Here is a 27778-nt window from a genome sequence, read left to right on the forward strand (position 1 = left end):
CCTCAAAAGCAGAATCTCATTGTTGACTCGTATTCACTGACACCAAATCAGTTCTCAAGACTTATCAAATCATCAAATCCATCAGTATTTATTTACACATCTGTTCCCATTAAATCTACAAACTTTTGCACAAATTTTGAACAAAGCACCATAAGACGCACCAAGGAAAATTGAAGCATGAAAAACACACTGTTCCCAAACTCAAGATCCTTCACATACTAAAGCCAATGGATACATATCCCACTGACAACATTCTTCATTCTATAGCAGTTCCACGGTCCCGGCCATCATTTTATCTCACCTACCTCAAATATTTCTTTTTTTTTAATTTAAAAAAGATGAAACACTTGATCAATTTGCATATCATCCAGTGCAGGGGCAATGCTAATGTTCTCTATATAGTTCTAATTTTAGTATATGTGCTACTGAAGCGAGTAACTACCTCAAATATAGTAACAGGCTTCCACTTACTCCTCACATCCAAGTGCAAACCCAAGATTCTTCATGAAAACCTTTCTCCTCACATAGCCATGGCCTCCTCTCTGAAAGCCAGTGGTTCTCATGTCTTTTTCTGGATGTCCTGTGCTTCTAGTTATACACTGGGGCATTCTTACACTATTTTTTTAACTTTCAGAATTTGAGTATTTTTCCTCCAATTTCCTTCAGGTTGAAATCAAACTCTTTAGGACATAGATTTTTGTAAGTCCTCTGCAGCCTTCACTTCCAGCAGAGAATATAGTAATCTCTCAACAGATAATTGTCAAATTGACAAATGAATAATATTATTTTGAGTTTCATATTGTATTTATATCTCCTTTCTTTATGTATTATCTTTTTATTTCTTTGTTCACAAATGCATACCTAAATGAAAAAATTATATATTACAAGGCAAGTTGTTAATTTTTAGTTTATGATAGACTAAAGAAAATAAATTTAATTTGATCAACACTTTTAGGAGTTTATACAAATGAGTATGGTGGCAGAGAAATGCAAGATCTGGGAGGAGGAGAGAGAATGACAGGATTTGAACTAACAGAGGGAGTTAAAACTTCAGGAGTGCCTGAGATATGTCAAGAATACTCTGGAACATTAAGAAGAAATTCTATGAGGGAATGTAGAGAAGGAGGTCTGAATATGAATTTCATGGAAAGCTACTTCTGTCAGGTAAGGTCCCTAGCTACATGCCTTTCTCGCCATCCATGTGCCTGTTGCTCTTCACCAAGCTTTCACTAATTCCTAAAGGGGCTTTGGCAGGAGTCTTCTAACTCAATTCTCAGCCTTTAGTTTTTGTGCCCAACAATCCATGCTGTTAATGAATTATATATCTAAAGCTCTGACCTGAGCACTTTACTCCCCAACGTAAGAACAGCCAATGGCTCCCAGCTCTCTTTTGTTCATGGCATGCAATCCAAAGTCCTTAACATGTTAATTAAGATTGTTCACAAAATGAACCCTCTCTCTCATCTCCAATTACTCCTTGCCATCAACTCCACTTGCTGAGCACCTTTGCTACACACCTTTCACCTCCATGTGTTTGCTTATCCTGTGCCGCTCCTGGAATACTTGCATCCCACTATGTCTCTCACAAACTCCTACCCATCCTTCAAGACCCAGTCCAAATATCACTCTCCCTCCGAAGTTTTTACAGTTAACCCTCTCATCCAAAATAGAATTAATGTCTTCTCATCTGTATTTCTGCAGTACTTTGTTTACACATTTATAGAACCTATCATTGCTAAAATCTGTCAGTTTATATTTCTACCACCACTTTTAGTGTCTCATCCATATATTCTCTACATTATATTGCCAGTACATAGCTCAGTTCTAGACATAGAGTCAATAGTTAATAAGAGTGGGGTCAAGAGCCATAGTCTACTTCCAAAACATTGTAAGAACGAGCTGCAGGTGGTGGGAAGAGCATGAAGCCTGGAGAAGCAGCTGCAGGAGAATTTAACTTTGCTATCCCCAGGAAGAGATGCAATTGTCCATGGTTACACACCATGTGATACCCAATCTTCAGGAAGTTCCTGTCCCTGATACTGACTAGAAAAACATTTCTGTCCTTCTACATTCTGGCCTAAAGTGGTTTCATTAACTAACCTAGTGGTTGGTTTAAAGGGTGGCTGATATTTTTAAATAAAATATTGGTAAAAGCATTCAAATAGCAATAGATAGTAATGAGGCTTGTTGAAAACCATAGGAATACTTATTCATATATACAACAAAATATTTTATGTTATATTTTAATAACATAGAAATATCTTCCTTCCAATCTCTGATCAAATATCACTTTATCAGAGACCCCTTCCTTGATTACCCTATCTAAAAGAACAACACCCATCACTTTCTTTTTCTTTACCCTACATCTGCCACCTCCTGACCATATGCTTCTGTGTTGTCTGTCTCACTCAACCAAAATGTAAGCTCTGTGAGAGAACAACTGTATCTGGTATTGTTCATTATGCATAGCTAAGTTCCAAACACAGAGGGTCTGGCAAATAGCAAAGGCTCAATCATTTTTTTATACGAATGGCACAATGAGTTGGTTTCCTATAAGGTATTTCTGTTAACCGGAAAGTTTACAATCCACTATTATGAACAACAAAGATGAAACGAAAGTGTATATGTCTTTGGGCTTTTACTTTGAATTTAGAGAGATTATATTTTTTAAAAGTGTCTTTGATCACCTTTAATTTTGTAGAACAGACCCAGAGTCAAATTTTCCTGTTGCTGTGCTGAAAAAGCCATGTTGCAATAAACCTTCACAGAGTCATCATATTCACTCCATCTGAAGGAAAGAAACAAAATCCTGAGTGAACCCAACTCAACTATGAACTGCCTTTTCCAGACAAAAAACAAAACAACACATTTTTACGTCCTTCAAGTTCAGCATTTTTATATACCTCCCTCTAACTTTGTTATAAATAATTCATGTGATTTTTTTGTGTATGATTTTATGTCCAAAGTACACAATTATAAATAAGTCCATCTAAGGAAATTTTAAAAATCGTATTATTGGAATTATACTTAAAATGATTTCTAACCAAATTATTTCAAATAATTATAAAATGATTTTTAAGGCATCTCTAGTAGATGTTAGAATCTTGTTTTATTTCATTCCTCTTTGGAAATGCTCTGGAAGAAAAACTAATGATAAAGGCTATTCTATTATTGTTAAATATGCATTCATAATTTCATTTTCTCTTTCTCCTATAAATTCAGAAAGCATATGCTTATGCAGATGAAGATGAAGGACGCCCATCTAATGACTGTTTGCTCATATATGACATCGAAGGTGTAGGTTCCCCTGCTGGCTCTGTGGGTTGTTGTAGCTTCATTGGAGAAGACCTGGATGACAGCTTCTTGGATACCCTGGGACCTAAATTTAAGAAGTTGGCAGACATCAGCCTAGGAAAAGAATCATATCCAGACCTTGATCCTTCTTGGCCACCCCAAAGCACTGAACCAGTTTGCCTTCCTCAGGAAACAGAGCCCATTGTTAGTGGACACCCACCAATCTCCCCACATTTCGGCACTACCACAGTAATTTCTGAGAGCACCTATCCCTCGGGACCTGGTGTACAGCATCCTATGCCTATTCTCGATCCTCTGGGCTATGGTAATGTCACTGTGACCGAGTCTTACACCACCTCTGACACTCTGAAGCCCTCTGTGCACGTTCACGATAACCGACCAGCATCAAACGTGGTGGTGACAGAGAGAGTGGTTGGCCCAATCTCTGGTGCTGATTTGCATGGAATGTTAGAGATGCCTGACTTGCGAGATGGGTCAAATGTTATAGTGACAGAAAGGGTAATAGCACCAAGCTCTAGTCTACCTACCTCTCTGACTATCCATCATCCTAGAGAGTCTTCAAATGTGGTAGTGACAGAAAGAGTAATCCAACCAACTTCCGGCATGATAGGTAGTCTGAGTATGCACCCCGAGTTAGCCAATGCCCACAATGTCATTGTGACAGAGAGGGTTGTTTCTGGTGCTGGCGTAACTGGAATTAGTGGCACCACTGGGATCGGCGGTGGCATAGGCAGCAGTGGCCTGGTTGGCACCAGCATGGGTACTGGGGGCGGGGCCCTGAGTGGAGCTGGCATAAGTGGTGGTGGCATCGGCCTGAGCAGCTTGGGAGGGACAGCCACCATTGGCCACATGAGGAGTTCCTCTGACCATCACTTTAACCAAACCATTGGGTCCGCCTCCCCTAGCACAGCTCGAAGTCGAATCACAAAGTACAGTACCGTGCAATATAGCAAGTAGTCAGGACCCCAGCTCACTTTTTCATAGTCATTGTTGTTTAGATCCAATTCCCACCACTAAAAAACTAACAATGTGATTTATAACACACGACTTCGTGCTCAGGTCATCTAGGAGCAAGGTGAGAAATCACAATGAGAAAAATAAATGGAAACACTGCTGCTAGGGGAGAGCTCTCCTTAGCGTTCATAAACTTTTCTCTTATATTAGGACTAAGGAACTAAAACTTGAGGCAGAGTCTTCTTTGTGCCTGAGTGGCCTGTAGTCTATCTCCAGCATGTAACTGGCCTTACGACGGCCATTGGCATAATTCTCCTTGCTCTGTTTTGCTTTTCCATATAGCTCGAGCAAAATTCAAAAAGAATTAAATATGCAATATATGTTCACGTCTATGGGAAAAATCTAAAATGTGTGCCAGATGCCCTATCGGTTTCACAGATAACATAAATAAAAATTCAACCACAGATTTATACAAGGGTTAACCATTTTTTTTAAGTTTGACTACATAGTCAAGTCCACAAGCCATCAAGCACTCCTACCTTAATTATTGCACTAGAGAAAACAAATTTCAAATTAGGAAGTGTTTCCTAGGAGGAAAATTCCATTAGAGAGTGGCAATAGGATGAGGTTTCTTCAGGGTAAACTAGCAATGCCTGAGCCTGAACCTTAATTTGGGGCCTCAGTTAAATCTCCTGTGGAGTCAAGGATTCTTCTGATTCTAGTTTGTGTTTAGTGATAGATGTAGTCTTGACGAATATTGCTTACTGGTGAGGTTGAGGAATATCACACTCATCTTTCCCTTTACCACTGTGGTTTTGACTTAAGAAAGCAAAACTCGCTAAGTTTACTTCTCAAATTGAAGCAAGTGAGGCCTGACATGGTTGTCATCACTAGTGGCAAATGACCTTCCAAGTAAGCAGATGGGAACTGAATTGTGTTTTCCGGTTTTGTTTTTAGTACGTGATATTCATTGATATCCAGCTCTTTATTACATAGCTCTGAAGTTAAAATGATTTACATAGGCCGAGCTGTGGACAAAAAAAAAAAGAAGCTTGTAGTATGCTTAAGCTTTGGGGAATTTTTTTGTAAGGGGATCTAAAAAAATGTTTTTAGAACATGTAAAATGTTTAATGGGGAAAGTTGGAAAAGAATTCTTTTGTAAAGTAATACCATGCTAATTATTCGCTTTTAGTAAGTAAAGTAGTGGTTGCTTTAGCAAACCTCTGCGGCCATTTTGCAGGAATCAACCAGGAACCTTTAGCAGAATTGACAATATGGTGTTGATAAACATGAAATAATAATAGAAACCTATTCCGCTAGTTTATTTCACCCCCTAATTTTTCTCACTAGCAAAAATTTTAAATTCCTGATTTGATTTGTCAATAAAATCTTGGCTTACATATGCTCTGATTTATAGGTAGTGTCGAAATTATATAGTATAACATATTTTTCTAGCTTCAAAATTTAGTAATGTCCTATTTATGATATACCATTTCTGTGTGTTTGCTATGTAGTATTGCCCAATTAAAAATCTCTAAAAAGAATCAAAGCATTCTAAGAAAAAGGTAAATTTACTATTGGCATGGTAGAGAAATTTTTTTCTTTCTTAAATACAATGTGACTATAAGCTCACTAAAATGAAACTCTATATGACAAAATAAAATTAGAAAAAAAAATTTGCCCTGGAGTTGTGAATTATATACAACTTTTAAAGAATTTACCCCAATTACTCGAATTTCCCAGGATATTACAAAGCCAAAGAATATTCGACTTCCTCCACTGGATAGGAGTGAATTATTTAACCTAGAGCTATTTTGCTCTGTAACAACAGATAAGGCTAATATTTTAAAAGCCACAGTATACATCTTCTTTTAACTCTGTAGAATATGTAAAATTTTGATAGTCTGTAGTATGCTAAATGCAGAAGTATAAATAAAGTCATTCAAAGGGAGTCTTTTCTTTTTCTGCCACTTAGGGGGCTACATTAAGGATGGGTAGTCTTTCCAGGAATAAAGTCAAAAGGTATTTATTAAAACATACTTGAGTACGCCTGGGTCCAGGAGTTTTAAGGAATAGAAATAAGTATTAATGAATTAATCAAGTAATTTATTAAAGGGAATGGTAGCTGACCATAGGAAACTTGCTTGCTGTTTTGATATGAAATATCATCACAAGCTTTTCTTAAGACATCTGATATCTTCCAGAGATATTTTTTAGGTTGTCTTGCAAACAACAAAATCACTGTCTTTAATAACTGCTGCTGTTAAAATCCATTGGTTGTTAAGATCCGCGCAACTTAGTTACATTTGAACTCCTAAACACTGTTAAATGATGGGAAAAACAAGAAACAACATGGCCATATGAGTCGTCTATCTTTCTAGGAAGATACTTTCTAACCAAACTTTTCTTGCAGGATTGCACATTGATGGGAAAAACAAGAAAAATTGAAGTATCAGTCATCTATCTTTCTGGGAAGATACTTTCCAACTAATTTTTTCTTCCAGGATTGCACATTGATTTTCCATTTAGTCCTAAATTTTAAAATTACCTTTTCAAGATATCAACGATTTTAGTAGTTATTTAAAGGCATGTCATTTTTCAATGAATAAGCTTTGGGCGGAACTTCATTCTTCTTTTTAGATGTTTGCTCTAGATCATATACATCATGTCATAGACCAAGAAGAGATATGGAAATCATTTTATAAGTGAATACTATAATTAAGATTCAAGCTGAGTTTCATATCAACTTGCTCTTAACAAAAGGAAGAAGAAAGAGATAGTAATTTAATACTATGTATGTATGGTTTGAAAACAAACCATAATGTTTATAAAATATCTATCTGACTGTCTAAAAAGGTTATCTTTAGGGACAAAAATCAGTGTATTATAAATACTTTACCATTTATTATCAACCAAAATACCATCTCAAGCTAATTTTGACACTGAATTACAGATATACCTGCTACATATTATTTACTTCTAAGCACGTTGCATGATGTAATTGCATTTGCACTGAAAAATTAAAAGAAAAAGTACATATTTAGGGTTATTTATATATCTTCATCTAGACATCTGTTCTACGTTTGTGTATAAAGTTTTTAGCATCATAATTTTTATTCAAGAAAATGTTCTGACAAAATTTTAATTATATGTCTTCAAAAATTACATTTTTTACTCTAGTAAGTAGATGTTTTTAGTTATCTGGCAATTTATTTCTGAATTTATACCAATGTTTGATTGTCTTGGTACAGAATATATGACACCCTTTGACTTTTGCTGGAGTTGAAAGTCGTTATAATCTTTAGCATAAATGACTATTTTGGAAACACATTTAAAACCCAAAGCAAACTTTTTAAAGTATTTGCCACATTTTCCCATGCCTATTTCATAAATTCCAACTTTTTTTTTTTTACAATTTCTAGTATTTTTAGGACCCATTTCACATTGCACTAGGATACAGCAGTCCACAGTAGAGTGCTACTCTCCTTGAAATCAAATCTGTCTTCCACTTCCAGATTATTCAATTTATGTTAGGACAAATCTTGACTAGATCAACCTATTATCCATCAGATAATTTTAAAACAATGTGTAATCTTGTTTAATTGTCTACATTCTCTCCCCAGTTTAGCTGTATTTGAATTACTAAACACTTTATCGTCAAACTGTACCTAATCTAACTTATTTTTCTTTTGCTGTCTGTTTTACAAGCATTTTAAAATTCTAATATTCATCTCTGGTGGTGTTTAAAACAAGGTTCTCTTATTCAAGTTTCAATATAAAAGTTTTTGGATTATTTGGGTGCTAGTTTCTTGCTTGGTTATCTGTTGGTTTTTTTAAGTTGATTTGTAATTTCCAAAGAGTTATGCATACAGCAATAAAATGATTAATATGCCTCCCTTATCTTTTCTGAATTGTAAGCAAGGGGGAGGTTTTAGACTGTAAAACCAAAGTTATCAAATCTAGTTTTTATCATCCTGTATTGGAGGAGATATAATTCTTTTATTTTTCACAATGTTAAAATATGTTTTCATTCTTCATTTCCTAGCTATCTTTTTTTGATGTGTACTGAGGAACCTACTCTCTGGACCACTAATTACAGATGCTAGAGCCCAGCCTTGACCAGGTGGTTAGCCCCACAAATGAACAGATGATAAAAAGCTGCATTTTTAGTTTTTATTTAATACTTGTAGCATCTTTATAGTTTTACCTTTCTTTCTTTCATACTCTGCATTTTTATTTTTGCCTACACCAGCATTTTATTTCTTTTAAAATGACTTTTCTTCTTTTTTGCCTTTTAAATCATACCCTTTCATCTTTACTGGGATGCATCTCATTTTGTTCTCCAATGCCACTTCCAGACTATTATCAACTTCATCTTGCACAAAATCTTACCTCTTTCAGACTCGTATGATCCTTTCCCTCTCTTCTCTTCTTCATAATGTCTCTACTTTTAATGAAGGCTCCAATATCCTGGCCTAAAGTCTTTTGTGACTTTCTTAACTTCTGAGAGTGTTCATAGTAACTTAAACATCCACATGGATGAATCACCCAAGGCCCAGATTCTCATTTCTAGACTTCCTTGTAGCTAATGCCTCATTTGTTTGCTTGTTTCATCAAGCTTCTTGAGGTTCACGTACATATGCTGTCTTTTCTTTTCCATGTCCCATCAGACTTCAAAGTCCTCCCATCAGATTATCATAATGATCCTTACCAAGCTTGTCTAAGATCTATGCATTGCAAGAACAAGGCCTACTTTTCTCTTCTCCCTCTTTCTTAACCTCTGGGAAAAATATCTAAAAAGTAACCCTTCTCTCTTCCTTGAAACACTCTTGTGTCTTGGCTTGTGTAACACCATTCTCTCCTGATATCCCTTGTATTTCATCAGCCAGTCTCGCTCATTCTATCTCTCTTGTTTCTCATTTATCCAATCCAAAGTTTGATCCCAAGCCCTCTTCTCCTAACATTTTACACTGACTCTGTGAGACCTCATCAATATCCCTTTTTAAATGTTCAAAATTAAACTTATAATTTTACCTCCAGAGTTTCCCCATTCCAATCATTATTACTCCATCTACCCATTACTCAAACCAGAAACTAAGTACTCCTTCATCTCATTCTTTCTCTCACTACCCAAATTTTATCCATTAGGAAGTTCTGTTTATTTTATAACCAAAATATATAGTAAGCCATTTAATAGTTTGTATTAGTCCATTATCACACTGCTATAAAGATACTACCTGAGACTGGATAATTTTGAAAGGAAAGAGGTTTAATTGACTCACACTTCTGCATGGCTGAGGAGGCCTCAGGAAACTTACAATCATGGTGGAAGGCGAAGGGGAAGCAAGAACCTTCTTCACATGCCAGCAGGAGAGAGAAGCATAAGCAAGGGAAATGCCAGATGCTAATAAAACGATCAGATGTCATGAGAACTCACTCACTATCATGAGAACAGCATGGGGAAAACCACCCCCATGATCGAATCACTTCCCTCCCTTGACACATGGGGATTATAATCCAAGATGAGATTTGGGTGGGGACACAGAGCCAAACCATTTAATAGTTTTAATCCTTATCTGTTACCATCCTATGGGCAACTGCCTCCTAGGTAGTCTCTCTGCTTCTACATCAGCCTTCTTCAAACAATTTTCTATAGATGAACCTACGTGACCTTTTAAAATATTAATTAGGTTGAGTCAACCCCCTATTTTAAAAATTTCAATGGATTTCCAGTGAATGTCCCAGGAAAGCCTGCAGGGAGCTGCCTGATGTAGCACTGGTCCACAGTGGATGACAGTAATTTGCACCATGATTGTTGTAATGGAAAAGTTGAAAAGAAATGAATTAAGGAAACGTTTTGGCTTTTGCAAATGGTATTCACTCTGCATGAGCCCTCCTCACTTTTATATGGCAGTATCCTTTCATCCTTCAGGTAGCAATTTAAATATTATTTCTTCATGTATTCTTTCCTTCGTCAATGTTTTCACGTATTCATTCATTTACTCTATGGATATTTATTGAATTCCAAATAGTTATACCAAGCAGTGGTGACATGACAGTGAAAGATAAAGTCCTTCTCCTCGTGGAGTTTATGATCAAGATAGAAAGGAGATGGGGGAAGTCTGACAATAAAGAACAAACGAGTAAATATGTGATATGTTAGATGACAGTAAATGATCAAGGGAAAAATAAAGCGGGATAATTCAGGAGAGAGATTGCAGGGCATGAGGGATGCACTTTTATATAGGGTAATTGAGTCAGTGTTCTATTAGAAAGTAATATTTGAACAGAGATTTGAAGAACATTAAGGAGCAAGCCATGTGGCTATCTGGATACAGGACATTTCAGACAGAGGGATATTCATGGAAGAGCAAGGTCTCTGTGTGTGAAGAGATTAAAAGAAGGAAAGCAGCAGGAGGTAGGATCCCAGAGGAAAGGGTTGAGATTGAGTTTGGCCTTGCAGGCCATTCTAACAAACTTATTCTGAATGTAATGGAGAGCTACTGGAGAGTTGGGGCTGAGGAGTGCTTTGTTCAGGTTTGGGGTTGTTTGTTTATTTGTTTGTTTGTTTTGAGATGGGCTCTTGATCTGTCATCCAGGCTGGAGTGCAGTAGCATGATCATGACTCAGTGCAGCTCAACATCCTGAGCTCAAGAGATCCTTCCACCTCAGCCTTCAGAGTAACTGGGACTACAGGCATGAGCCACCATCTCCTCCTGATTTTTGTATTTTTGGTAGACACAGTTTTGTAATGTTGTCCAGGCTAGTTTCGAACTCCTAGGATCAAGCAATCCTCCTGCTTTGCCCTCCCAAATTGCTGAGATTATAGGCATGAGTCACTGTGCCCAGCCTAGATTTGTATTCTTAAAAGAACATTCTACCTACAGTGTTGACACTTTAGGAAGTCACAGAATCAAGAAGATATGTTAAAGAGCTACTGCAATGATCCAAGTGAGTGAGTGATACAACCATAGCGGGTAGCAAAACAAGTGACAACAACAAAACACAAGCCCTGGACGATCAGTAAAGTACCATACAGAAAAGAAAAAAAAAAGGAAAAAAGTTCACTGAGCAACAGATTAAATTTAAATCTCACTATGAATTGCCTTGAAAAAACTCAAACATAGTAAGTACAAATGGAGAATGTTAGGTTGGTCAAAAAGTTTAGAAATGATGCCAGTTTCTAGTCATCTACTTGGCTATTGAGTTCATATAAGACAAATTCCGGCTGACCCTGAGAGACTTGCTTTTCCTAGTTTTATAAAGAAAGCTGAGCAACTTGGTATATCCCAGTCTGTGCCTGTTTCTCAGTCATATCTCTTCTTTCTTCAGCTCTTATATAAAACCTAGGAGGAAGAATTTCTGCCTCCAGAGCTTTCTCAAAACTACTCAGAATATCAGGCTCTGATTCTTACCAAAGTTTGTATCTGGTTGGACCCAGAATATAATTTGTCACATTTTTTCAAAGAAAAATGTTTTGATCCATTCAGTTTATTGACTGTCTGTCTCAAAGTATATGCCAGTTTCAGCTTAATAAATTATAGACATGTGATTCTCAGCTTGTTTTGACCACTGCCTTATATTGGGCTCATCCAAATGCAAACTCTGAGACAGGATTAGAGAGCAATTTTGGAAGGAGGTACAGGAACCACTGGTAGGTAACAGGGAGATGCAACATGCAACGGAAAGCTACCAATAAATTGTACCTATCAAGCCAATTAGAACCATGGGCAATCGAAGCTTAGTCCTCCTGGGGAAAACACTGGGAGCCAGTGTAGTACATGCCCTGTGATTAAGCCATCGGAGAAATAAGGGAGATAGTGTATTTGTACATACCAGCTGCCATCAGTTAATAATTAAGGGCCACTTCTTGAGATAGTTAATTCCCTGCGTCTGCTGCAAAGGTGGGCAAAGTGGCTTTGGCATCGGTGAAGTGAAAAAATGCAGGACCTGGCCCTTTGGGTGCGTGGGCACTGAAATGATAGGAGAAAAATACGGAGAAAGCTTTGTCAAGGTCTGTTACAGCTATTGGGATATTGCAGCACTCTGGTAATAGATGCCATGAGAAACCTCAGAATTTGCTGACATGACAGGCCTTTCTTGAACATTTCCCAGTGAATAAGAATGGGTCAGATGCTACCATATTGATAGATTAGGTAACAAAACCCAGTGGTGTGAAATAGAAAAGTCTTCAGGTCCCCCATGCCATTAACTTGTGCCTTCATGGTTTTATATCATTTATGTTTATTAGATGCTTCCCCCCATAGATGGTTACACATATAACCATTTTTCTATAATACATGACTTGGCTTTACTATTACAAACTTAGGTATGGCCTGAATAATTGGTGCTTTTTTTTTTTTTTTTTTTTTTTTTGAGATGAAGTCTTGCTCTGTGGCCCAGGCTGGAGTGCAGTGGCGCAATCTCCGCTCACTGCAAGCTCCGCCTCCTGGGTTCATGCCATTCTCCTGCCTCAGCCTCCCAAGTAGCTGGGACTACAGGCACCTGCCACCACGCCCAGCTAATATTTTTTTTTTTTTTTTTTTTTTTGTATTTTTTAGTAGAGACGGGGTTTCACCGTGTTAGCCAGTATGGTCTCAATCTCCTGACCTCGTGCTCCACCAGCCTCGGCCTTCCAAAGTGCCGGGATTACAGGCATGAGCCACCGTGCCCTGCCAAATAGTTGGTTTTGATATCTATTTACTCCCAGAAGGAAAGGCTGTGAGTTCATTAAAGTTATCATTTTTTTGTAAACATAACCCCAACATTTTAGTAAGTTGTTACTAATAACATCATACCAACCTATACTAATAACATCATACCATACCAATTAGTATGTTACTAATAACAACATACCAGTCTCTGAGAGATGTTCTTTCACCTAGCTTATTTTAAAAGGTGTAACAGGCCAGGTGTGGTGGCTCACACCTGCAATCCCAGCACTTTGGGAGACTGAGGCAGGCAGATCACTTGAGGTTAGGAGTTCGAGACCAGCCTGGCTAACGTGGTGAAACCCTGTCACTACTAAAAACACAAAAATTAGCCAGATGTGGTGGCAGGCGCCTGTAGTCCCAGCTACTTGGGAGGCTGAGGCAGGAGAATCGCTTGAACCCGGGAGGCAGAGGTTGCAGTGATCTGAGATCACGCCATTGCACTCCAGCCTAGGCAATAAGGGCAAAACTCTGTCTCAAAAAAAAAAAAAAAAAAGGCACAACAAAAAAATTATATTGCCATTAGTTGAGTATGCAAATAATTAAATAACAAATGTTGAATTAATGTGTGATGCACAGAGGTCAGCAGAGCAGCAAACAGAAATTTGTTGAGCACATGAATAAATGCAGTCCGTTTATACTCACATGGTTCTAAAACCCATCCTTGCATTGACAGTCTATAAAAGAACTGAGACCCTCAATTGCATCATATTGCTTATCAAATTCTCACCACTCCAAACAGAACTACTTTTTCCAAATTGCTCATTGGTGTGATGGTACCTCTTTAAACTGAATGACAATATGGCTACATTTTGTGAGACTGTAATCTGTGTCTTGGCCAATTGTCTTACATGCATTTTAGGAAAAGATTAGTTATGTAAAAATTTAGACTTAACTAGTTTTTAGTTAGAGCTGTAGGGTAAAGAAAAAATAGTTTGCTTTTTACCAAACATTTTTCAAATATTTGAAAAATAAAGTCCAAAAAAAGGGATTCTAAAATTGGAACAAGAATATGTCTTTCTTCACGTAAAAAAAATCATAGTGGTAGTAGAAATGTACTCCTAGAACTCTGTGAGACTGATAAATAAAAACAACATATGAAAGATCACCTGATAGATGAAATCAAACACACGGAAAGATTCTGAACCTGCTGAACTCAAGAACAAGTGTTGTTCTCTGGGAGAATAAATGTGATTTTTCTATCTCATGGAGCAAGAATGTTTTAGCAAATATTCCTACAGCTTAGGTGAAGGGTATGTCAAAATATCTACTCATCTTTGCTCTCTGTTCATGACCAGTGAATAATTTTTGGACTGCTACCTTGATTGCTAGGGCAAGCAGAGGGCATTCTTTGCAGAGAGCATATGAACTTCAAAGTTATTGCCCATGAAAAGAGCTATTACTCACTGCAAATTAATAAATTAATATTTTGCCTTATACATCATCTTATATAAACTTGACTATTGAGAATTCATCACCAAGAAAACTAATCTGATTTCAGTATAAAGACAAAAATAAACATGAGACTGGAAAACTGGAATATAAGCCTTGCAGTGGGGAAACTCAAGACAAGTGACCTAATTAATAGTCTTCATTACTAATGGAGCTCAGTCCTCCTTAGAAAAATCCTGGAAGCCTTCTGGCTGGTCTTCTTTAACCAACACTTTTATCAAAAGCCTAAACGCCTTCCTTTTACAACATTATGGTTTGTGAAGTGAGGATAATTAATTCTATTTTTAAGATGAATAATATATTTAATAGTCATTAAAACCAAAATAAAAATTAAAAATTAATATAATGTAAAATTTTAAATACAGTTAGACAATTATCACAAATTATGTGTTATGAAGCAGAGTAGCAAACAAAAAAGAAAAATTTTATTTAATAACTATCACTAAAAATTAGATACTAATATATAGAAAAAAATCAAGTCAGATCTATACCTCATACTATAGGTTTTAATGAATAAGTTAAAGATATAAACGCTAGAAATTCTGAAAGGCAGAACACACTCAAAGAGGATAAATTACATTATCCTCTATTTTCTTTACATAAAACTATCTAATTTAATCTCCCATAATTCACTAGGGAGGGAAATAGATAAGGAAATTGTAATTTAAAGAGCTAAATTAACTCTCTTATAGAAACAAACCAAGCTAACAGAAGTTTTGGAATTTGAAGCAGATCTAAATCTGCACATGTCTCAATATGCCTCAGTGACATAGTACATTTACCTAAACTATAAATAGGGATATAATTACATAACTATTGACAAACTAGAACCATAATTAAGAATAAATAAGCTAAAAATATGTACATTTCAACTTCTACAAAATAAAAACTGACAAAGATGATAAAAATGAGGACATCGAGAATGTGCAGTAAATGATATCAGAGTTAAGACATTCTTACTCCACTCAGCTCTATGAAACCAATAAATAATAAATAAAATAAGAATAGAAAATAACCCATCTTCAGAAAGAACCTAAAAATGACTATTAACCCCTCTGCCCCAAACAAACACATAACACAAAGAATGTCTACTAAATACAGTAAAATTTGTATTCAAATTAGTAACATTTAGAACTAGTTAATTTTCCTTCAGATCTCTTTCAGAGTTGCTATTGCCTGAATGTTCATGTCCTCTCAAAATTAATATGTTGGGTTCCTAATCCCCAAGGTGATGGTATTAGGAGGTGGGACCTTTGAGAGGTGATTAGCTCATGAAGGTGGAGCCCTCATGAATGTTATTAATGCCCATATAGAGTAAGCTTGCTGCATCACATTACCTGACTTTAAATTATACTATAAGGCTACAGCAACCAAAACAGCATGGTACTGGTACAGAAATAGATACATAGACCAATGGAACAGAATGGAGAACTCAGAAATAAAGCCACGCACCTACAGCCAACTGCTCTTTGACAAAATTGATAAAAATAATCAAATGGGGAAAGCGTTTTCTATTCAATAAATGATGCTGGGATAGCTGGCTAGCCATATGCAGATGAATGAAACTGGACCCCTACCTTTCATCATATACAAAAATCAACTCAAGATGAATTAAAGACTTAAATGTAAGATCTCAAACTGTAAGAATACTGGAAGAAAACCTAGGAAATACCATCCTGGACATTGGCCTTGGCAAAAAATTTATGGCTAAGTCTTCAAAAGCAATTGCAACAAAAACAAAAATTGACAAGTGAGGCCTAATTAAACTAAAGAGCTTCTGTACAGCAAATAAAACTATCAACAGAGTAAACAGACAACCTACAGAATGGGAGACAATATTTGCAACTATGCATCCAATGATGTCTAATATTCAGAATCTGTAAGGAACTTAAACAGTTGAACAAGCAATAAACAAATAATCACATTAAAAAGTGGGCAAAAGACATGAATGGACACTACTTAAAAGAAGACATATAAGCAGCCAACAAACACATGAATAAATGCTCCACATCACTAATCATCAGAGAAATGCTAATTAAAATCACAATGAGATACCACCCCAAACCAGTCGGAATGACTATTATTAAAAAGTTTAGGGGAAAAAAAAGATGCTGGCGAGGCTGCAGAGAGAAGGGAAAGCTTATACATAGTTAGTGGGAATGTAAATTAGTTCAGCCACTGTGATAAACAGTTTAGAGATTTCTCAAAGAATTTAAAACAGACCTACCATTCAACCCAGCAATCCCGTTACTAGACATATATCCAAAAGAAAATAACTCATTCTACCAAAAAGATACATGCACGTGTATGTTCATCACAGCACTACTCACAATAGCAAAACATAGAATCAACCTAGGTGCCCATTAATGGTGGACTGGATAAACAAAATGAGGTACATATACACCATGAAATACTACACAGCCCTAAAAAAGAATGAAATTGTGTCCTTTGCAGCAATATGGATGCAGCTGGAGGCGATTATGCTAAGTGAATTAATTCAGGAACAGAAAGTGAAATACTACATGTTCTCACTTACAAGTGAGAGCTAAGCATTGGTACTAATAGACATAAAGATAGCAACAATAGACACTGAGACTACTAGAGTAGGGAGGGAGGCAAAGGGCAAGGGTTGAAAAACTAACTATTGGGCCCAGCACGGTGGCTCACCTGTAATCCCAGCACTTTGAGGAGCCAAGGCAGGCAGATCACAAGGTCAGGAGTTCAAGACCGGCCTGGCCAACATAGCGAAACCCCGTCTCTACCAAAAATACAAAAATTAGCTGGGCATGGTGGCGGATATCTGTAATACCAGCTACTCTGGAGGTTGAGGCAGGAGAATCGCTTGAACCTGGGAGGCAGAGATTGCAGTGAGCCGATAGAGCGAGACTCCGTCTCCAAAAAAAAAACAACTAACTATTGAGTACTATGCTCAGACCTGGGTGATGGAATCAATCACACCCCAAACCTTAGCATCACACAATGTATCCATGTAACAACATGTACCCTCTAAATCTAAAATTAAAGTTGAAATTATTTTTTAAAAAAGAAAATACAAATTTAAATGACAATGAGGTACCACTATGTGCTTATTAGAACGGCTAAAATTAAAAAGTCTGCCATACCAAGTGCTGGTGGGAAAGCAAAATGATACCTCAAGTTTGGAAAGCAGTTTGGCAGTTTCTTAAAATGTTAAACATGCATCTACACCATGACCCAGACATTCTACTCCCAGATATTTACCCAAGAGAAATGAATGTCTATAAATCTGTACAAAGATGTGTACACAAATTTTTATAGCAACTCTATTTCAGATAGCCCCAAACTGATAACAATGCAAATGTTCATCAACAGATGAACAAAGTTTAAACAATTGTACTATGCTTATACAGTTAAATACTACTCAGCAATTTAAAAAAAGAATGAACTATTGATGCACAAAACTCTGAGTATGAATCGCAAAATAATTGTGCTGAGTGACAAATGTCAAACAAAAAATGAACACACTGTGTAGCCCCATATATAAAAAATAAACTATACTTTAATAAATATATAACATAACATATAATTCCATAAAAAGTAAATTAATCTCTAGTGATAGAAAACATATTAGTGTTGCCTGGGAATAGGGTAGCTGGGTAGGGTGGGAAGGAAGAATTATAAAGTTGCATGGGGAAACTTTTAGGGATAATGGATACGTCCATTATCTTGGTTGTGATGAACTGGATGGAAAATTCCTAAACAAAATAGTCACAAACTGAATCCAGGAATATACCAAAAGTACCAGTGACCAAATTTGAATTTGTTACCAACAATGCAAGATTAGGTTAACATTAGAAAATCAATCCATGTAATATACACAGTAATAGATTGAGAAGAAAACATATAATCTTCCCAATATACATGACATGCTTGCTAAAATCCAACGTGTTCTTATGATTAAACATTCCTAGCAAATTATGAGCAGGAGATTTTCTTAACCTTATACACAATTTCTATAAAATCAATAAAACAAGTATTATACCTGATAGTGGAATATTAAAAATTTTCTCTTTGAAATGAAGAAGTAACAATGATTTTTACTATCACAGCTTCATTTAACATGGCATTGATGGTTCAAAAAGTAGGAGGGAAAGGTTATAGGGACTGGAAGAAAAAGAAAACTATCATTATTGTCAGATTAAAAGATCGTGTAGTCAAAACTCCAAAAGAATCTTTGGATATATCATTCCAATTTTAAATATGGATTTAACAAAATTACTGGACACAAAAATCAAAAGGCTGAAATCAATTGTATTTCTATCTGCAAGAAAATGTAATTAAAGAAATATAACATTTATACTAGCATCAAAGAAATCTCAAGTACCAAACAATAAGTATTTTAAATGCCTCTGTAAGACCTTGACAGTGAAACATAATTAAACTGTATTAAATAAACTTTAAAAAAGAGATATGTTCCCTGTTTATGTATTCTAATACTTGAGCCAAAATTGAAATTTGATTCTTTCCAATTTACTTAAACATATTTTGCAACCCTAATCAAAATCCTAGTTCACCTGTGAAATAGCTAGCTGATTTTAAAATGTACAGGAAATACAATTGTCCAAGAATAGCCAAAACACTTGAATGGAGCAAAGTGGGAGAACGTTCTCCATCAGATATTAAGATTTACTACAAAACTATGCAATTAAAATGAAATTAGCAATGACATAAGAATAGACAAGTAAGTAAAAGGAAAAAAGAGTATGCAGTTTAAAAAGATACACACTTTTATGAACTTATTTTTATTTAAATTTTTAATATTTTATTATTGTTATTTGTATATTTATTTTATGCACAGATTTTGACTTATTATAGCTGGTATTGTAAGCAGTGCAAAAAAACACACTGTTTTCAATGAATGTGCTAGGACATTAAGGTATCCATACAAAAACAAAGATGAAATTGACCCTATACCATTTACAAAAATCATCTCCAGGTAATTTAGAGATATAAACGTGTAAGGCAATATATTATAGGTACATAAAAAGCTTTCTTAAACAAGACATAAGAGCATTAACTATAAAAGAAAGAATTGATAAATGAGGACTGAAAATAAGAGTTTCTAGTCACGATAAGAACTCATCAAAAAATTTAAAAGATGAACAACAGAATGAGTTCAAAATATTTGTAATGCATGTAACCAACAAATAATATATAGATATGCATAACTTAGAGCACTAAAAATTATTTTTAGCAAAGAGAACAATGCAGTTTAAAAAGGGGGAAACACTTTAATATGCAAATATTAAATGTTTATATTAATATTTAATATTAATAACATTAAATAATTTAATATGAATATTAACAATTAATACTAATAACAAAGGAAAAAATGCACACGGCCAATAGACATATGCAAAGATGCCCAACACAGCAATAATCAGAGAAATGCAAATGAGATATAATACTCATCCTACAAGTTGGCTAAAATTTATAAGTCTAATAATGCTTTTGACATTGGTGTTGGTGAGCAAAGAAAACTCTCCTTAAACTGCTGATGGGAGCTCAGTTGGTATTCTCTAGCAGGTTAAAAAAAATGTTAACTTATGACCCAGAAATTCCACACCTTGATACAACCTAGGGAATTCATGTACATTTGCTGACATAAAGGAGACATGAGGAAGGAAGCAGAGATGATGTGACTGCTGGAAGGAGGACATAAGCCAAAGAATGAAAGCAGCCTCTACAAGCAGGAAATAGCAGAGAAATACATCTATTCCTAAGAACCTCTAGCAGGAACAAACCTTGCCCAAGATTCATTGTGGACTTCAGACTTCCAGAACAGTAAGATAATAAATTTGTGTTGTTTTAAGTCACTAAGTGTGTGATAACTTATTACAACAAACTAATACAGAAAGCAGAATTGTTTATAAAAACCTATCCTATGTGAAACCATAATCATTATCAATTGCAAAAAAATCAAAACAAATTCAAAAAAATACAAATTAAGTGAATTGTGACACGTGTGACAGAGGCTGGTTTCTCTCATATACAAAAGTATATGAAAGAACCAGTATTAAAGACATCAGCAGCCCAGTGGAAAACCAGGAAAAAGGAAACAAATATTTCAAATAAAAAGAAATATAAATGGCCAATATTTCTCCCCGGCCCCTGCCTCACCCCATGAAGAGATGCTAATCTTATTCACACTAGAAAAATGTTTTTGACTGGGTGCCGTGGCTCACGTCTGTAATCCCAGCACTTTGGGAGGCAGAGGCAGGCAGATCACTTAAAGTCAGGAGTTCAAGACCAGCCTGACCAACATGGTGAAACCACATCTTTACTAAAAATACAAAAAATTAGCCGGATGTGGTGGCGGGTGCCTGTAATCCCAGCTACTCAAGAGGCTGAGGCAGAATTGCTTGAACCCAGGAGGTGGAGGTTGCAGTGAGCCGAGATTGTGCCACTGCACTCTAGCCTGAGTGACAGAGGGAGACTCTGTCTCAAAGAAAGAAGAAAGAAAAATGTTCTTGTTTACCTGGTGCCATTTCTCCCTGGGCCACCCATAGGGCCACATGATTACCCTGATTCAATAATTCTTCAACTTCAGCCTGCCTCCCCAGAATTACCTAAAGAGCATGTTAAGAATGAATAATTCTAGATCTCATCCCCAAAGATTTTGATTCACTAAATTTGGGGCCAGGAAATCTGCATTTTCTACATAATGGCCTAAGAAATATATTTCAAAACACACTGCCTACCTTTTGACCTTCCTATTGCTGGATTTCTTCCTCAGACATCCTGAGCTGACCAGATTCCATAGTCGAGGTTGCCAGATATATAACTAACAGCATCAAAGGTTAACCATGTACATGATACAACTTTGTCATAAGAGGGGCACTGCCAGTGTCACTGAAGAAACCAGTGTGACATCTAAGTAATTGTCACACTGTAGAATGGCTGCCACTGTAGTCATCGGGAGGCAGGAGGCAAAATAAGATGATATTTCCGAGATAAGTATGTAGCAAGTATGCAATAAGTATGTAAGTAATATGCTTTATTTAATATAGAGCTAGAAGCCACACTCTTCTGTCTCCACTTATTTGGAATACATCCCATACCTGTGAATTCACAGAGATAATCAACAAGGCATCTCTGTCAGGATGTAAGCATGATTTTAGGGTGTAAACTAACATCATCTTTATGGAAATAACATAACTCTTCATGAAACTGATGTTTAATCTCTATGATTTCTTACACCCACTAAATAACCTGGTTGGCCGGCCCCTTGTTGCCATACATAAGTTGCCTTTAATGAGGGGACAGGATGTTTATCTTCAGTGTGGTAGGTGAACAGACATGTGTTCACAGCAATGACTCTAGGTCAAAACCTTGACAAGCCTTGTTTACCTTTTGTCCCCCTCTCCCCAGGCCCAGGCTGATGAAAACCTTTTGCTTGCGTCAGCTCTAGAAACAACTTGTGCTGCGTTTGACCAACATACTTTAGGACCATAAATATTTTTTAAATTTCCTTCCCCCTAACTCTTGCTTTCAAGAAATAGAATTGTCCTTGGATACTTGAATGATATCCAGTAGTAACCCTAGACTAGAACAATTTGATGGAAAAGTTTGCCCTAATGTCATTTCCACAATATCTTTGTCTGTATAAATTACATTTCTGTTTTTCAAAGAGGACTTGTATTGGCATGTATTGAATTCCTTGCCTTCTGTGGCATTGATTTGAAAAGTACAGGTGTTAAAGCTCTCACTGTGTTCTACACAGATGTGACATGGAGAATAAAGATGTCTTGCTACTTTATACAATATTATAGAAGCATAAGTACAATGATTAAATATCAGTAGCATCCCTAAAAGCCAATGTGTGGTTTCATCTGAGCAAATAAAATGTCACTGGTTTGACATCAAAAATAAATACTATAAAAAACTTGCTAAAAAATATTCTGCTCATAGAACCAACAGTTCAGTAAACTCTAAAGTATGGGAAAGTCTTTTAAAGCTAATAGTGTTTAACCATCCACTATTTTGCCTTCACATACGAAGCTAATAATGAAAAGTGACTTGGTATTTATATAAACTGACTATGAATGAGGAGATGGAATTCTTGCCTATCTTTGGCCCTAATAAACCGTACAGCCTCTCTAGACTATCACTATCACGTGGGTAGGAGAGAGGCAAGATAGGAGAGATTGGATTATATGATCTCTGTGATATCTTTAAGCATTAATGTTTTATGCTCTATTTCTATAATGACTGATACTCTTCAAGAGAAACAGAAGTAGCTACTCTTTATCTACACAAGCTCAGAACCATAACCAAGTTTTGTCTTTGGGAATTCCACTGTAAAATCATCTCCTGCGGGAAACAGTAACTCACACCTGTAATCTCAGCACTTTGGGAGGCCAAGGCAGGAGGATCACTTAAGCCCAAGAGTTTGAGACCAGCCTGGACAATATAGCAGGACCTTGTCTCTACAAAATATTTTAAAAATTAGCCAAGTGTGGTGATATGCACCTGTAAACCCAAGTACTTGAGAGGCTGAGGTGGGAGGATCGCTTGAACTCAGGAGGCAGAGGTTGCCATGAGCTGTGATCAGACCACTACTGCACTGCAGCCTGAGAAACAGAGCAAGACTCTGTCTCCAAAAAAAAATTTAAAACAAAAGATCATTCCCACAAATCTCCAAGGAGTAAACAGAAATGAAATGATGGGGCTTCAGGTAGTTCCTCCTTAGTTGCTGAAGAATCTTTTAAATATGTTCATAATTATAATCTGGATTCAAATTCTGGATACCATTGAAATCAGGAGTTTCAAATGGAGAAAGCTAGAGGTACCCACATAAATGATCTAGTACCTATTTCTATTGCTTCCTGTTTCTTTTCTTTAAAACTCATCCTATAAATAGCATTCAAGTAGATAGAAAATCTTATATTTAGAAGAAATCATCTATAGTGTAAACAAAACATAGAAACCTTTGTGAAATATCTCCTTCAAACACAACAATAGAGAAGAATGTTGTTTTTCCCTTGTGAAAAGCAATGTCACATAAGGACCTGGAGTTGTTTCATTAATTCTCTTAGGCAAATTAAATTATCTAATTCAACATGACATGAAATAATGCAAAAGTAAATTACTTTATCTGGCTGCCAAAAATGCTAAATCTACTTTTCTCAAGAAACTAATCAATACGTAGAATACATTCTATTACCAGGGTCAACCTTGTTTCTGAATTACAGTGATGGGATAGTGAAGACAGGAGGCAGTCTCCCTTTGAAATTCTCTAACCAACATGTATTATCTATCAATCAGAGAACAGTTAACTGCATTTTCTTTTAAGTTTATTGATGTTGCTGCCAGCCTGCAATGTTTGCATCAGGACACTCTATACCTTGTTTCAAACCCATACTAACAAAGGAAAAGGGAGACATGAAAAAAAGGGAAATAATATTCGAAAATATCCAGATCCCACTCTGGGCTTTTTTTCATTAAATTCTCACGTTTCCAACTTCAGTTTCTCCTTAATAAATATTTGTGATGGTGTAAAAGGTGTTCCTCACCCACATTATGTACTTTTTATCAGTGGTAATACTATGAGAAGTGAGAATGTTGTATTGTAGTTACTTTAAAATGATTTTGTAAATATCATATTGTAGAGGTTTGACTGAATAATCAAGAAAGAAAATGCCAAAGTATGCAAACAAACATACTGGTACTAGTTAAATCAGAGTTCCTTCATCTTAACTTTGTTATTTCAGAACATCTTTAAAATTGAGAGTGCAGTACAACCACAAGACATTTTAAAGAGAGAAGCAGGAATCAACTGAATTGAAATGAGCGTCATTATTCTATCTTTCTTCCTATACCATACTTGAGTCCTGATGACTTTCAACAATGGCCTCTGCTAAAAGTATCATTCCTTGAAGTGGGTTTTGTAGTGGACATGTGTGTGTATGTGTTGTCAGTATATGTAATTTTGCTTTTACAATGTTGGCAGTAAGAAGAAGCCTTCTAATTTTATTCAGCATGATGATAGGCCCTAGCATTTTAATTATTTTTTATGTTGTGAGTAATTTATTATTCACTGGCTATCTTCCCTGTAAATCTTGTCCTTGCTCTGTAAGGTTTTTCTTTGGTGTCCAACAAAGGGTTTCATTGCAATAAGAATCAAGGTGTGTCTAAATTCTTACCCAGAGCCCAAACAATGTCAGTCTTCCAGACCAGCCTGGGAGTTTGGGGTGGGGAAACAGAGTCATTATAGAATATCTTCATCTCTCTGCCCAGAGATCACCAGAGTTATCACCCATGCCCTTCTAAAAGGGTGTCTCGAAGCATATCTTGCTGTAGAGCAGAATTCGGAACTGAGAAGACGAGGGCTCAAATTGAATCTCACAGGATTTGTGTGCAAGAGAAACCCAAAGGAATGGATTGGCTCTTCTTGAGAAACATTTGCCTTTTGATCATTCTAATGGTAAGTAGAATTTAAAGAGGTGGGAAAGAAATGCAGCCTCAAGGTCTTGTCTCTGTCAACTGTCGGGCTTTCTACATGGGATTTATTCCATTTTTAATCCCCTTCCTGCAAAGAGAGTTCTAGAAGTCCAGCCTCTGTTAATTTCAAACAACTCTCTCCGCCTTGAGGAACAAAATGCCATAGAGAAGCAGAGTGAGAATCTGGCTGAATTAAATTTATATGCCCTCAGAGACATAATCTACTTCACTTTGAGTGTTAGGACTATTCTAAAATTTTAAATTGGAAATAAAATTCATATTCTATGATCATATAAATAAATCAGATAGACTGCTGTGAAGACTCCCAGTACAAATGGGTTCTAAATTTGAAGGGAAGTTAATCAAGCCCATTTCTTTTCAATAGTTATTTCCCTATGAGTTTCTTTCAAAGTGGAGGAATGATAGCCATGTTGAAATTACATTGCAACTAATGATGAAATATTAAAGTCATGAGAATTTTTTCCAGTCAGATATTGATAAAGAAAAATGAAACCCAGCCATCAAGACGAAACTTTTCTGGAATTATGAATGCATTCCTACAGACCAGCAAAGAAATATTTAAATGACTTATTTCTTTACAGTAAACATGGCATTTTGGATATTATATTACTTTCCGCTAACCTCTGGGTGCCCAAGGTGTGACATGATTTCCAGACTGGCATCATGCATAGCAAGTATCCTACCCTAGAAAGAGATAATTCCAACTCCAAAGAAGAACAAACTTCCAGCTGGCCAATCACCAAACTATTGCCAATTCTGGGAAGATAAGAGGACAGGGTTATTAGGAATTGTACAAATTTATCAGAGTAAATTAAGACAAATGCATTATAGTTGGCCACACTTCAATCTCCCAGAAGTATCCACGTTAGCACTACAACCTAAGCTTAGAAAATGATTCCCATCCTATTCTTAGGCAAGTGGCAATTATACCAGACTCCTCTGAACATCAGTTGTAAGAGACAGAGAGTAGCTAAGGCTGGGAGAGATGGGAGTACGTTGTTGTCCAGGAGGCACAGTGAGAGCTACCCTTCTGGAATTCACATTTGTAAACTTCAAGAGCAGCGCAGGAGCCAAACACTGCCAAAGGGCACACAACCCCAAGCTCAAAAGGGAGCGTGAGAACAGTGTAGAATATTGCATCCTCTGAGTTTAGGAGACAGATTATTAAACAAGACCATTTTTGAAAAATATTTTTAAACTTAAAAACACAAACAGAAGGGCAATATTCTGTTACAATGATCATTATTTATTTACTAAATAAAATAAATGTTACTAAAAGAAGAGGCAAGAATCGGACTTGGTCTTCAATAGAAATGGTAAGTTATTAGGATATACCTCTTGTTACTCTTCTACTGAGTATATTCATGCTTTGACTCAGATAAACTTTTGGTTTTCTGTAAGGAAAATTGTACGTGTCAAGATTTTAGAGGCCACTTCTGAACACTAAATCTTGCCTCTCATTGCCTTCTGCACAGGCATGTTTTATGATAATATTATTTAATTGAAGAGTTGATTCTTCTCCTTGATCTTGAAAGAGTATTATATTTCAGACTCTCAGGATCTTCTTTTGGTAGTATTTATTTATTTTCCTTGGTAATACTAGCGTTTTTAATACTTAATTCCTTCTACTCCTCATTGATATTGAAGTCTTTCTGTTTGACATTTCATGGTAATTGTGAAAAAGTTCTTTAAGTATTTTTTTCTTTATGCATGTCTAATAGATCCCTTACCATATCAATTAATAATGTCTGGAATTGGGAGGTAGAGACTTCTAGCATATTTCAAAATTGAAGCAAATATAAGAATTGTTTAAGGAGAATCAATATGATGTTTTAGATATTATAGGAAAGTAGGCATGCCTACCACTCTTTAATTTCCTAAACTTGAACTCTGCCCCTTCTTCATTAACTAAATCAAAGGCTCTCTGAGGCATCATTGCAGCTAACACTAATGAGGGTGTGGCAGCCTCTCAGAGACTCACAGGTACTTTGTGTCAGCTACATCTCAACCGCAAAGAGTACTTTAAACAAAGTTCTGACTGGCCAACCAGCAAAAGGTACTCAAAACTCTATATTACAACACGGCATTGATTTTATCACGAGTTGTTTGGCATTTTCTTCCTAAGGATGCTTATCATGTTCTTCTCCTATAAAACAGATAGGGGTGGTGAGGGACAATCAACAGTGAATCGAGATTCAGAAGTCCTGGGTTTGAATTACAGCTCCTCTTCAAAGTGGCTGTGTAACTTTGGCAAAAGCACCCAACTTCTCAGGGCTTCCTTTGACCGCATGTGAGAATATATGGTTAGACACGATGCTATTAAGTTGCTTCCACTGTAGAAACTGCAATTCTAAAATTATCTCCACTGAATACTTATGTAGTAGAAGTTCATTTCTGGCTCATAAATAGTTTTCATAAATTTGGCCAGAGAATCTGAGGATTTAGGTAATGCTATGTATTGTATAAATTTTATAAGGAAGGAATCACGGCAGGACAGTTATTAGCTGGAAGAGGCCTATATTATATCAAGTGGATAAGGTCATAAAAGACAACCATTTATCAGATAAGAATTTTTCTCTATGTGTGATGACCATTCACGCTACATATGAGATGTAAGCACTTCCATTATATAGTCTAATTCTTGGAATTAAAAAAGGTAGGTGGCTAAATATAGCTATTATCTCATTGCAAGTTGAGAGCAGGCATCAAAATTTGAAAACTATTTAAATATTTAAAACTAACTTAGCCACTTATCACTTTAGTTGTCACATGCACTCAAATATGTTATTCTGAAACATGGATCAGAAATTTGTTTCTATTTACTTGTCAGGCAAATTTCCAGA

At 36.1% G+C, this 27778-nt stretch overlaps 2 protein-coding genes, 1 long non-coding RNA gene and 1 other non-coding gene across 5 annotated transcripts in view; 2 read left to right on the plus strand and 2 right to left on the minus strand.

Moving 5' to 3' along the window:
- DSG1 (desmoglein 1) overlaps window positions 1-8161 on the plus strand; it is a 34925-nt gene extending 26764 nt beyond the window's left edge. The window contains exons 14-15 of the mRNA XM_024235954.2: window positions 956-1164; window positions 3223-8161. Of these exons, the coding sequence (XP_024091722.2) occupies window positions 956-1164; window positions 3223-4272 (1259 nt within the window). The 3' untranslated portion in view covers window positions 4273-8161. The remainder of the gene's footprint in view (window positions 1-955; window positions 1165-3222) is intronic.
- LOC134760293 (uncharacterized) overlaps window positions 1-27778 on the minus strand; it is a 121836-nt gene that overhangs the window by 19325 nt on the left and 74733 nt on the right. The window contains exons 2-3 of one of the 2 annotated variants that reach the window (XR_010137572.1): window positions 12106-12242; window positions 2688-2788 (exon numbers count right to left, since the gene is read on the minus strand). This is a non-coding gene — a long non-coding RNA (uncharacterized LOC134760293). The remainder of the gene's footprint in view (window positions 1-2687; window positions 2789-12105; window positions 12243-27778) is intronic. The other variant, XR_010137571.1, reaches the window with a different exon arrangement.
- On the minus strand, window positions 333-434 carry LOC112130054 (U6 spliceosomal RNA). The gene has a single exon (XR_002912366.1). It is a non-coding gene; the product is annotated as a U6 spliceosomal RNA (small nuclear RNA).
- Window positions 24715-27778, plus strand: part of DSG4 (desmoglein 4) — a 38443-nt gene continuing 35379 nt past the window's right edge. The window contains exon 1 of the mRNA XM_002828141.3: window positions 24715-24897. Coding sequence (XP_002828187.3) covers window positions 24850-24897 — 48 coding nt within the window. The 5' untranslated portion in view covers window positions 24715-24849. The remainder of the gene's footprint in view (window positions 24898-27778) is intronic.

This window comes from Pongo abelii, chromosome 17 (genome assembly GCF_028885655.2).
Source record: "Pongo abelii isolate AG06213 chromosome 17, NHGRI_mPonAbe1-v2.0_pri, whole genome shotgun sequence".
Lineage (NCBI taxonomy): Eukaryota > Metazoa > Chordata > Mammalia > Primates > Hominidae > Pongo > Pongo abelii.